The sequence below is a fragment of the Peromyscus eremicus genome, chromosome 7 (genome assembly GCF_949786415.1).
Source record: "Peromyscus eremicus chromosome 7, PerEre_H2_v1, whole genome shotgun sequence".
Taxonomy (NCBI): domain Eukaryota; kingdom Metazoa; phylum Chordata; class Mammalia; order Rodentia; family Cricetidae; genus Peromyscus; species Peromyscus eremicus.
In genome coordinates this window covers 104,527,856-104,540,668 of record NC_081422.1, presented here as the reverse complement: position 1 = coordinate 104,540,668, position 12,813 = coordinate 104,527,856, and the positions used below count along the sequence as shown (strand labels likewise).

Here is a 12,813-nt window from a genome sequence, read left to right as displayed (position 1 = left end):
CAGCAGTAGGATTACATGTGCCTACCACCACGCCTGGCTGGGGATTGAACTCAGGTCCTCTTGTTTGCATGTGCAGCAAGCACTTTACAAACTGAGTTATCACCAGAGCCCTCCATATACATTTTAGAATCAACGTATCAATTCCAGGAAGACTGGGGCTTGAAAACATGTGAATGAATTTGCAGGCACAACACTACCACATTTCAAGACCAGAGAGACCATTTCAAGACTAGGACTGAGTGGCACTTTATTTCAGAATATGTAGGAGGACACAGAGCTGAATGGAGTCAAGAAACAGCTCCTAAAGTACACTATCAGTTGGTGGTATTACTTGATGTTGGAAAAAATGAATATCAACAAATCATATTGTAACAATTTAACAAACACTAAAGACATAGAAATACATACTTTGATTTCTATCCTATGCCGTGAACAAAAAAAATAATTTGTTGATCATAGATATACATGTCAATGCTAAAACTAGAAACCTTTTTTCTAGGGGGAGAAAGAAGAAAATTCTTCACAACCTTCAGTTTAAAGCAAATCAAGTCATAACTTTAATACTCTTATCAGAATACATGAAGAATAGTTTAAAAGTCAGCAATATAAAGTATCTGAATTAAAAATGACAAAAGACTTGAAAAGACAGTTCACAAAAGAGAACATACAAATGGTCAATCGTAAGGGAAGCTGAAAAGTAGTTAAGGTAGCATGAGAAGAAAAAGGAGCACCTCGGCCCAGGATCTGGTTTGTGTTTCCTGCTGGCTGAGAGTAAAATGTCCTCAACACAAGGAAAAGCAAGAGTGCAGAGACAATATTTGCTTTTCTTAGAGGAAAACAAGAGTGTTAAACAGTGTTAAATGCTACAAATGTGCCGTGCTTGCTCAGGGCCAAAACACAGGACATTTGAGTTCAATGTTGTCAACCATCTTCTTGCCATTAGGTCTGAACAGGGCAGGACACTTCAGAAATCCCCTTAGTTTTACTTATAAAAGGAAATCCCCTTAGTTTTACTTATAAAAGGAAATTCTTAAAGAGAAATAAGGAAATCTGCTCATACATTTTCTTAATTATTTTCAAATTTCACTTTATCTTTGAACATGGTTGCAAATTACATTCAATGAGAAATGTAACTTCACAAGATCAAAGATATTATACAGAGAGAATGGTTATAGGAGGACACTTAAGGTTCTCTCTCTCTCTCTCTCTCTCCCTCTCTCTCTCTCAGTAATCACCAAGCTAACTCTGGTATGACAAAGTCTGAGGTGAGAGCCCTGAACAACTACAGCCAGGTCTAGCTCTCGCTCCACCACCGAGGAAGTCCTTTCGTAGGCCGTTGTCATTCACCTGGCAGGCCGGTTTGCCTTCTAACTGGAATTCACGCACCTTCATCCCTGCCAGGCAGAGCGCAACTCAGGAGTAGTGTGACCAAGGACGGTGACTGGAGCACCAAGCCAGAACACTTGGAAGTCTCAGATCCCTGACACGTTTCACTGTGGCTCTCTCCAGGGCAAGGGATCCCAAACGGAATTTGAAGAAAGGACATCGGAAAGGAAAGGGAGAGGCTCAGAAGGAGGGTGGGATGAGACGCAGCAGTGGCCATGTCCGCGGGATGTCACGAGGTCAGCAAGCACAGTAGTGAGACGAGGAAGAGCAGCGGACAGAAACAGGCAGCCTGGTTCACCACTGCAGTCAGCCACCTGCTGTAGTAGGCGGTGTCTGTATAAACTCCAGGATGCCCTTGGCGACCACAGCCGATGCCCCAGCTCACGACTCCCACTTGCACCCATTTATTATTTAATTCACAGGACAAAGGGCCGCCAGAATCTCCCTGAAGAAAGAGAAAGAAACATATGGCAAGAATGGAATTGATCCCCTTTGGGTTAGGCCAGTGGCACTGGAAGACGTAAGGAGACAGGCTCATACAGGGTTTCCTCAGGCACCCCAAAGGCCCAGCCAGAGCCAGGTGCAGTGGTGTACACTTAGAGTATCCGCCCTAAGGAGGGTGAGGCAGGAGGATTTCGAGAGTTCAAGCCAACCTGGCTACATACCAAAACACTGTCTCAAAAGAGAGAGAGAGACAGAGAGAAACAGAGAGACAGAGAGAGACAGGGGCATCCTTGCCAGGCCCAAGCTTCTATTAATACACAAATGCCAGAACTAGGTATATAAATATGGCCCCTGAGAAGTTAACAGGACAATGATAATATCATCTGATGTTATTATCACAATTTCTCAAGCCACAGTGGTGTTTATCACTGAATTCTACTTTTGAGGGGCTGGAGAGATAACCCCATGGTTAAGAACACTTGCTGCTTTTTCAGAGGACCCTGGGTTAGTTGAGAACACCTACATGGTGACCCACAATCACTTGTAACTCCAGTCCCAGGGGATCTTACACCCTCTTCTGGCCTCCGCAGACATAGCATGCACATGGTGCATACACATACATGCAAGCAAAACACTCACACACATAAAATTTTAAAAATATCTTTTTTTAAATCCCATTAACTATCACTTCTATGTAGTAGCTCCTAATCCTTACATTTAACCTGAATTTCTTCTGAAGCTCTTAACCTACAACAAAACTCTTTGACATTATAGAGTCCATTCGTACGTCTTCTCCCAAACCCGCTACAGAAGATCCTATCAGTGAGAAACACATGGGCTTCCTCAGTGTCTCTTACCACCCCTAACCTAACAGGAATTGAAAGTTTGACCTCAGACACTTTCCTCACTGAGTGGTTGCCCTAGACCCTGCTCGGAACTCGATGGCATTTCCTACACTCTGAAGACAGTCCTGGTATCACACATCCAAGGGAAACATTGAGCTAAAAGGAAAATCTGACCATGTTCGCCCAGCCCCACTTCTCACGCCTGCCTTGGCCACCCTAGAAACTTGGCCACATATGATACCCTATCCTACTGCTCCAGGTGTTTGAAACACCAGCACACCTAGGGTTTCTTGTCCAATGAGCATGTTCTTCACCTCCAATGCCTGACATAGAGACAAGGTCTCACTGTGTAACCAAGACTCATCTCAAACTCACTATGTATCCCATCTGGCCTTGAACCTTTGATCTTCCTACCTCAACCTTATGAGCGCTGAGATTACTGGCATATACCACACACTTGGCCAACATAAGAAGTACACTCAGACCTAAGCAAATTGTCCCCTGTCTCTAAAAAAGATTTCACAAGAGGACCTTGAGTTCATGCCTTTGGATTTCACCTTCCACAGTGACGTGGAAGATATGATGTTATGCTGCAAGGTTGTGATGTAGGTTAACTCAGTTATTACAGGTTGATGTTCCCTTTGTCATCTTAACTGTCACAGAGGATGTGGTAGTCTGAATGTAATTGGCTTCCGTAATCTCATAGGGTGTGACACTATTAGAAGTTGTAGCTTTGTTGGAGTGGGTATGTTCTTGTTGGAGGAAGTGTGTCACTGTGGGGGCAGGCTTTGAGGTTTCCTATGCTCAGGATACTGCCCAGTGTCTCAGTCAACTTCCTGTTACCTGCAAGCCAAGCTCCCTGCCATGATGATAATGGACTGAACCTCTGAAACTGTAAGCGAGCCACCCCAATTAAATGTTCTCTTATAAGAGTTGCCATGGTCATGGTGTCTGTTCACAGCAATAAAAACCCTGACTAAGACATAGGTGAACTCAATGTAAAACATTATTAGACTACGCATTCCCAACTTCAACATGTAAACAAGAACCCTACGCAGCCACCTACACAGCAAGGTCCTTTAGAAGGGACCAGAACAGCTGGACAAGGTAGTGTCTCCCTGTAATCTCAGTGCTTGGGAGGTTGATGCAAGTAGATCTCAAGTTTAAGGCCATTCTCTGCTACATAGAAAGATTGGGCAAGGTTAGCTTCAGGAGCTGTGGGGAGCGTGGTTTTCCCCATGAATTGTCTTGAGTCAAAGAGGTAGCAAATAACTCCAGCCTTGCCACCTGAGACTGACGAAAGGGCTCATGAACTCACCTGGCAAGCATCCTTTCCTTTTTCTTTATAGCCACAGATCATCCCACTCTTGACTAGATCAAGAGAAGTTGATGTAACCTTCATCAGCATCCTATTACATTCTGAATAATGGATGATACTCTGGTCCACCTCCTGGAGAACTTCTGTTGGAACGTTTGGTGCTAATGAAGAAGATCAGCAGTGTATTAGTCTTCACAATGGAGAGCAAGCACTCCAGCACCCAGGAATGCCCCTGGCACCCAGAAATGCCCCTGGACAAAGGCGGGGAAATGAATAGTGTCCCTATTTGACACTGGGGGAAACTGAGACTCAAAACTGTCACAGGGAGAGGACTGAGTAAGAGGCAAAACTGAGCAGGGTCCAATGGCACAGGTCAATAAGTCCATGGGAGGTCAAGGCAGAAGGCTCTCAAGTGTAAGGCCTGCCTGAGCTACAGAGTGAGTTCAAGGCCACCCTGGGCAACTTACCTAGATTCTGTCTCAAAACAAAAAGCAGAAAGGACCGTGAAGACAGTTAGTACCAGAGCCCTCCCTGCCCTCCCTGGCACATTTAAAGGCCCGGCTCCAATTCCCAGCACTTAAAAAAAGCAAAACTAAGACAGGAGAGGGAAGATGTTTCTGAAAGGGAGGCAAGGCCTCAGAGGCCTAAGAAATGAGAACCCATTGAGCACGTTACTGAATGTCAGTAGTAATAGTGACAAGACATCCCACACATCTTTCTCTCTATGTTATTTTTTGTTTGTTGGTAAAACTGGGGTCTTTATGTAAATCAGACTAGTCCCAAACTGTCCATACTTCTGCATGTAACACCATACCCAACCAACTTTCTTCACTCTCTAGAACATAATCACAGGCTCTCAGAGAGACAGAACCCTAAAGGTCACATGTGACTTCTTCTCATGTATAAGAACCATACCAACAGAGGCCTTCTGGCTCTCCTAATTCCTCTAGGCAGAAGGAACTCCCTAACTACCTAGACAGGTATCTCTGTTGAGAAACTAGCAAGCAGCTCATTATCTCTTGAGCAAAAATTCACCCAAGGTGCTCGAGAGTGACAGCTAGCTCAGCAATTAAGAATTCTTTTTTTTTTGTTTTGTTTTTTTTGTTTGTTGTTTGTTTTTGTTTGTTTTTTTGAGACAGGGTTTCTCTGTGTAGCCCTGGCTGTCCTGGAACTCACTCTGTAGACCAAACTGGCCTCGAACTCACAGAGATCCTCCTGCCTCTGCCTCCCAAATGCTGGGATTAAAGGCGTGCGCTACCACTGCCTGGCTAAGAGCACTTGTTCTTGTAGAGGACCTGGGTTCAGTTCCCTCAGCACCCACATGGAGGCTCACAACAACCTATAACTCCAGTTCCAGAGGATCTGACACCCTCTTTTGGCCTCTGTGGGCACCAGGCAGGCATTTGCTGCACAGACATACATACAGGCAAAACACTCATGCACTTAAAATAAATCTGAAAATCCACCCAGGAGAACTGCATTGCATCTAGCCTTGGTCCACAGAGAGTGCAACACCCACAATCACTCAGCACATGTCTCCACAAAACTGCAAAAGCAGATTTGACATAATTCTGGCTCCCAGGAGAGGTACATTTCTTTGGCTGTCATCAGATATTTGTGCTGGTTGCCGTGAAGGACCTCAACACAAGACCGGGATCACCTAAGCTCACCAAACTGCCCACCAGCCTGTGCCACGTAGTCCGCCTTCCTTTTTTGTCCCGCCCACTATCCTTTGTGTCTCCTTTAGGAATAAGGCCGTGCTTCCTCCTGAGCACCAGATCTTACCACCTGGATCTGGTTTACCCCATCCTGTCACCCAGCACTTGGTCCCAGCATTCACAAAAAAAGTCTCTGAAGGGATGCAGACAGGGTAAATATTAGAGGTGAAATTCACGGGGTGTTGGAGCTTGAGAAGGGCGATATCATTTTTAACAACAATAGCTGATGAGAACTGGGGGTGGACAATGATGCGCTGGATAGGAATCACCAGACTTGTGTTTTGGCGGTGGACACTCCGATCGCCCATCTTGACATTGTACTGAATTCGGCTGTGGGAAAGAAGACACGTGGCCTCAGTTGTCATGACCCTACAAAGCTCCCGTGTCCCCTTTCCACTCGTTTTCTGTTTCTCAACATGGCCCCAACCTCTTCTGCCGCTCTCAAACGTTCTGTCTCCACCACCAAAACCCCTTATTGATCCCACAGCTGCTTCACCTGTGCCCCGCCCTAAGTATTTCTAGTAACAAGATGACCATAGCAGGACACCCTTTTTGTGTGTCTTGGTTTGGGGATGTCGCCGGTTTATCAGAGAGGTAGATTAGGACAGCAGGGTCCCCTCCGGAACGCTCGCCTCTCCGCTTCCGGCTCCTCACCTGAAAATACAGTGGGCGGCGGTCAGCACCCACTCGGCGCTGATGAGGGAAGCTCCGCAGATGTGCATGTGCCTGACCCGGAGGCTCACCTGCCAGGGCCACTTTCCCGCCTCCGCGTCCACTCCTCCCATGATCTTCGTCAGGCGTTGGCCGCACCCTGAATGAGGACCATTTGGGAAGAACTCAGAAGAATTAAGTGTTCGGGGGCTGGAGGTTAAGAGCACTGGCTGCTCTTCCAGAGGTCCTGAGTTCAATTCCCAGCAACCACGTGGTGACTCACAACCATCCCTAATGAGATCTGGTGCCCTCTTCTGGCCTGCAGGGATACATGCAAACAGAACACTGTATACATAATAAATAAATGAATGAATGAATGAATGAATAAATAAATAAATAAATAAATAAATAAATAAATAAATAAATAAATCTTTGGAGGGAAAAAAAAGAATTAAGTATGAACACTTCCACAGGAAGCACCAACAGGACCCAATGACAGCCAAGAAGGAGGCTATGCATGTCCTGCTGAACATCAGGGACACTTCATACCCTCAGTGCTCCGGTGTCACCCCACCCCCACCCCCACCCCCACGGCAACCAGACTCCTACCCAACAGTGGCCTGGGCTTCACTCGTGTCCCTCGGATTCAGCCTGTCACTAGCTCCCACTCTGAGCCTTGACACAGTCCCCCCACCACTCCTCACAGACACCCCTTCACAAGTTACCCAAGGCAAACGGTTTGAAAGCAGAGGTTTGGCCCTGATGGGCCGCCTTGGTCACCAGCACCTGCGTGGGTGGTGGTGGGTTCACCCTTGGGGTCTCACTGTGCCCTGCGGAGAAATCGGGAGTAGAGGACACAGTGGCAGCCTCCCAAGCCTCGCAGAGCTCCGACTGAAGCAGCAAGAGGCAGGTTATGAGGCCCAGGGAGCCCCCTCCGGACGCCATGCCACCACGGAGGCCACCGCCCCTCTCCCGAAGTGGCACCCGCTCCCCAGGCTCGCGTGGCCGCCCTAGGTTCTGTCGGAGAAACGGGCTCCTCGAAGGAAGGTACCAGCGCGTCAGAGGCATCCAGGGAGGGTCATGGTTTCCTGGGTGGGAAATGTGTCCTACGTTCAGATCTTCACGCCACACTGTGCACACCCAGAGTCCTGCCTGGGACAGAGGGGACAAACGTCTTTGATGGAGAACTCCTACTCCAGGACCCGCACTTCCTGCAGAGCCTGGTGTGGAACTGGTAAGGACCGGACTCTGGGAAATAAGAGGGGGGGCCCTCTGTCTCCAGAAAGACACCTCAAACTGAGATTCATTCACCATACCTAGACGTGTAGGATATTCTCAGTCATAGGACAAGATGAAACAAAACTGTCCAGCTCTGGAGAGATGGCTCAATGCTTAAGAGCGCTCGATGCTCTTGCAGAGGGCCGGAATTCAATTACCAGCACCCACATGACGACGCACATCATTCCTAACTCCTGTTCCAGAGGATCCAGCGCCCTCTTCTGGCGTCTGTGGGCTCCAGGAATGCACATACATACATACAGGCATACACTCAGATACATAAAATAAAAAAATAATTATTTTTAAATTAGCCACCACCAAAGATACCTGCCAGTCAATCCTTTCTTGCTACTCTATGTCCCTGATGTCTTCTGTGGTAACTCATGATTTTCTCTTTGTTGCCCAGACTCTCACTAGGTCTCTTCCTCTGTGAGCATCATCACCCCTGCAGAAGAGGGGTATGGAGGGACTATCTGTGCTTCTCACGTTTCTCCAATGGAAGGAGGAGAGCCATTGGATTTTTCAAGGTTGATGGTACTCCACTTCCCTCATCGAGTTATTTTTCAATGTCTTGGGAAAGGGGCATATTCTTAAGATACTCTTTTGGTCATAGGAGGAGTGGGCAAGCAGGTCATACATCATGAATATATGCCAATAATTGCACCCCCACCCACCAAAAAAATCCTCTGCATTCAATTTTTTCCCCTTTGAGACAGGGTCTTATGTATACAGAGAAGCCTCTTTGCTGTGGAATAATCCTTCTCTACACTGTGAAGATGTGTTGCTCTCATTGTTAAAAAAGCTGATTGGCTGACAGCTAGGCAGGATTTTTGGGGCAGAGAGAACACTGGGAAGGAGGGTGTAGTGGGGGGGGATGCCATGAGACATGGAGCAAGCAGGACAGGAAGTACATACATGAGGTAAATGAGCCTTGGGGTGTAGGCAGATGTTATTCCAGTCCTGCCTGGCCCAACAGTCCAGACAGATATCCCCCACCGCGGTCCTACAGCCACTTATAAAATAATCACACAGAGGCTTAATATTCATTACAAACTGTATGGCCTACAGCTTCAGCTTCTTGCTAGCTAGCTCTTTCATCTTAAATTAACCCATTTCTATAAATCTATATGTTGCTACATGGCCGTGGCATTACCAGTCTGCTGAAATCTTGTTGATCCTTCAGCAGTGGGCTCGCGTCTCTCTTGACTCAGCCCTTCTCTCTGTATCTCTGCTTGGATTTCCTGTCTGGATGTAAGCTTTCTTGTCATAGGCCAAAACAGCTTTATTATCCAATGGGAGCCGCACATATTCACAGCATACAGAAAGACATCCCACAGCATAGGGGCAGCACATATATTAATAGAAATGGGTTGATTTAAGCTATAAGAGCTAGCTAAAAAACAAGCCTAAGCTATCTGCCAATCATTTATAATTAATATTAAGTCTCTGTGTGGTTATTTGGGGAGCAGCTGGCAGGACAGAGCTGATCAGTGGTCTAGACAGAAAACTCTGTCTACACCTCTTGACTTTCTATATAACCAAAAATGACCTAGACCTTCATATCCTCCTGCCTCCACTTCCCAAGTACAGAGACTACAGGCATGTACCACCACACCAAGTTTTATGCAGGGAGACAAAAACAAACACAGGGCTTCATACATGCTAGACAAGCACTCTTACCAACTGATCTACAATGCCAGCCCAGTAAGGAACTTCTGACACTTTGTGTTTGGTGCCCAAGTGTGGGCTACTGTTCAGCTTAGGTTTAAGACAACTAGGAAAGCGTGAACCCACAAACCGAGTTTCTGCTAGGCATACTCCTAATTTGGGCTCAAGCATAGCTAACCAATAGTGCTTAAAACCCATGTAAACTCTCTTTGTAAGGGAGTTTTTCCCTCCTGCCTTATACTTTGTACCTGTCCTGCAGCATGCTGGGAGCTGACGTAGTCACTGGGTCCAGCGACAGTGAGGACTGAAGTGTGATACAGGTACAGAACTGTCGTTCTTTGTAACACACCTTCTTCAAGTAAAGCTAAAGAAAGCAAGAGCTGACAAACGAGTCAGTGGGGCTGACTGCTTCCGTCAGCACGGGAGGTTCAGTGTGGCTACGCGGCCAGATGTGCCCCATTTAAATTGTCCTCACTTTTCCCCCACCAAGGCCTTGACTTTCACGTAAGAATTCTCATAAAGCTGTTAATCTGTGTCAAAACTGAAGCAGCCACGATTAAACACTATATCTTATTTCAAGTGCATCCATGGCACAGTTGTAAGAAACGTGAAAATACCTCAGAACCTTTTAATCGTAAGGTTAAAAATCATAGAACCTTTTAACCCAAGAGGTTAAGATTAGAGATTCCCAGTCAGTCAAATAGCTTAGAGGGTGGAGGTATTTGCTGTGCAAATCCTACCACCTGTAATCCCAGAACCCACACTAGAAGGAGACACACACTCCAAAGAGCTTTCCTGTGAATTCCACACATACTCCTGTACACACACACACACACACACACACACACACACACACACACACACACGCATGCACACATGCACATGTATGTGTATATACTGAGGTTGAATCTAATGCCTCATGTGTGCTTGGCCAGTGCTCTCCTCTGCCGAGCTATATATATATATATACCCTGTATCTCTGGCCCAGTGAATTGTCTTAATATATAAAAGACAGGGTGTGACCTACTGCAAGACTCCAGAACTCCTAGGAGCTACAGATCCAAAGTAAATCTGCACCTTTTCCTAGGCCTTTCTTCATAAATTGCCATCAAGTGTTTATGAGAAAGATTAGAGGCAGGCGAAGGCCCAAAGAAAGCCTTGCTTACGATGTGGTTTAGGGGAGGCGAGCAAAAGTCAAACACTGCGAAAGGAATGAAATCAGTCTGAGCCTTCTGCTGCCTTTCTCTCCCCTTCCCCGAGAGAGCCGTGTGCTAAGAGGAAGGAGGGTCAAAAACTGACTCTGCGGATGTGGGTCAACGTGTATGGTAGTTGATGACCGTATCTAACACAGGACAACCTATGTATGCTAGGAGGAGACCCCATCCTGCTCTGTCCCAAACACGACCCCGCTTAAAGGGAGTGGCTCTTAGAAGCACACACACACATACATACACACACACACACACACACACACACCCTAGCACGTGTCCAGGAACAAGTAACAGCAGTCTGCTGCTGGCAGAGCGGCTTACTAAAACGGTTGTAGAGAAACAACCCCTCAGAGGCACAGGCACAAAGAGAAAGCCAGCCGGTCACTGAAAAGGAAGCAGACACACACACACACACCTCAAAGCTCTTCACCCACCAACATCATCATCATCATCATCATCAAATCAGAAGAATTTGAAACCTGTACTTAGGAGAGTAACCATGGCAACCACAGTCTCACTTGATCTTCTCAATGCTTTCCACTACAGAAAAGGCGTACTCAAAGCTGGGAGTGTAGTTCAGGGGTGAAGTACTCGCCTCCCATGTGTAAGACCCTGGCACCATAGCAGAGGGAGGGAGGGAGGGAAGGAGGGAGGGTGGAGGAAGGGAAGGAGGGAGGGAAGGAGGGAGGAAGGGAAAAGCTAACTGACTGGAGGTACCTAGTGTTCATCACACACATACAAAAAACAAAAAGGAACCAAAACAACGAGTAAAGAACTATATCTCAAGCACAGTAGCACACACCTTTAATCCCAGCACTCGGGAAGCAGAGGCAGGCAGATCTCTGTGAGTTCAAGGCCAGCCTGGTCTACATATTGAGATCCAGGACAGCCAGGGCTACGTAGTGAGACCTGTCTCGAAAGCAAAAGAAATAATAACAAAAAGAAAAATATTGTCTTTATTTTAAAAATGTTTTCGTTAGCGTAGAGAAGGATTGATTTCATTTACTCTGATATTTTCATGCATGTGTAGCATTGTGCTTTGCTCTTATTACCACTGCCCTCCTGCATCCCTCTTCCTGCTTCTTGCTGATCTCCTTCTAACCCCCTCATCCAATAGCTGCTCTTGTTTTTGTGTCCTCTGTGTAAATCTGTTTAAATCAAGATTCGGCCTAAAAGAGAAAACATGGTACTTTGTCTTTCTTCCCTCCATTACCCTCTTTTTTTCTTTTTAGTTGTTGTTGTTTGGTTTGTTGTTGTTTTTGTTTGTTTGTTTGCTTTCTTTTTGAGACAGAGTCTCTCTATGTAACCTTGGTTGTCCTGGAACTCACTATGTAGAACAGGCTGGCCTCAAACTCATAGAAATCTGCCTGCCTCTGCCTCCCAAATGCTGGTATTAAAGACGAGACCACCATGGCTAGCAGAATGTCATCTGGACATCAGAGTCACTGGTAGAGAGCATTCTACTCCACAATCCACTCACACCTATTTCTCCGTCTGTGAGACGCTCCCATCACTGCACCACGCTCATGTAAGTTACAGTGTCCTGACCCTGGATGCTCAGAGCCTAGGCCCAGGGGAATCACCCTGGCACATGAGCCCGTGGGGGCCTCCTATTCCCAATGAAACACAGTGAGTCTGTGCCCCTGGTGGACCCACATGCACCCGCTGAACGTGTGAAGAAGCCCTGCATCTCGCTCCTCTGAAGGCTGTACTGCCACCATCCCAAACTCCTACAGTCTGAACTATGGCACCTTCGAGCGTTGCTGATGTGGCTTACAGCAGAAGAGAGCAGAAGCTACAGCACCACTCAAAGCTCATGCATGCCGCCAGGAGGATGACATCCCAGGATCTATCCGCGGGCAAAAGGTTTCCCTACAAAAGTTGATACAGAAACCAAAAGAGCTGTTCCACTAAACACACAATATCCGTGCAGAGACACAAAACGAGACATCAAGTCAGCATGTCACCAAAGGACCACCAAAGTCCCCAATAACTAACCCCAGCAAAAAGGAAATTTATGAATTACCTCAAAAGGAACTTAAAATAATTATCTTCAAGAAATTCAGCAAAGTGTAGAAAATGCAAACAGATAACTCAACGTAATCAGGAGAACAATTTATTTTATCCGAGTGAGTTAAGAGATAGATATCATGAAAATGAACCAAGGAAAAATACTGAAACTGAAGAATCCAATGAACTAAATAACCACAGACACACAGAGAGATCCAAGAATCTCAGCCATAAATGGGGTCAAGCAGAAGAAAGAATTTCTGAATGTGAAGAAAGGTCCTGTG

At 46.4% G+C, this 12,813-nt stretch overlaps 1 protein-coding gene across 1 annotated transcript; it reads right to left on the bottom strand.

Moving 5' to 3' along the window:
• Window positions 1–1,196: 1,196 nt before the first annotated feature.
• LOC131915466 (serine protease 42-like) lies at window positions 1,197–7,372 on the bottom strand. Its single transcript, XM_059268760.1, has 5 exons — window positions 7,088–7,372; window positions 6,366–6,522; window positions 5,779–6,041; window positions 3,994–4,154; window positions 1,197–1,831 (listed from the first exon to the last, which is right to left on the bottom strand). The coding sequence occupies exons 1-5, from the start codon at window positions 7,305–7,307 to the stop codon at window positions 1,616–1,618; spliced, it is 1,017 nt and encodes a 338-aa protein (XP_059124743.1). The 5' UTR covers window positions 7,308–7,372; the 3' UTR covers window positions 1,197–1,615.
• Window positions 7,373–12,813: the final 5,441 nt, after the last annotated feature.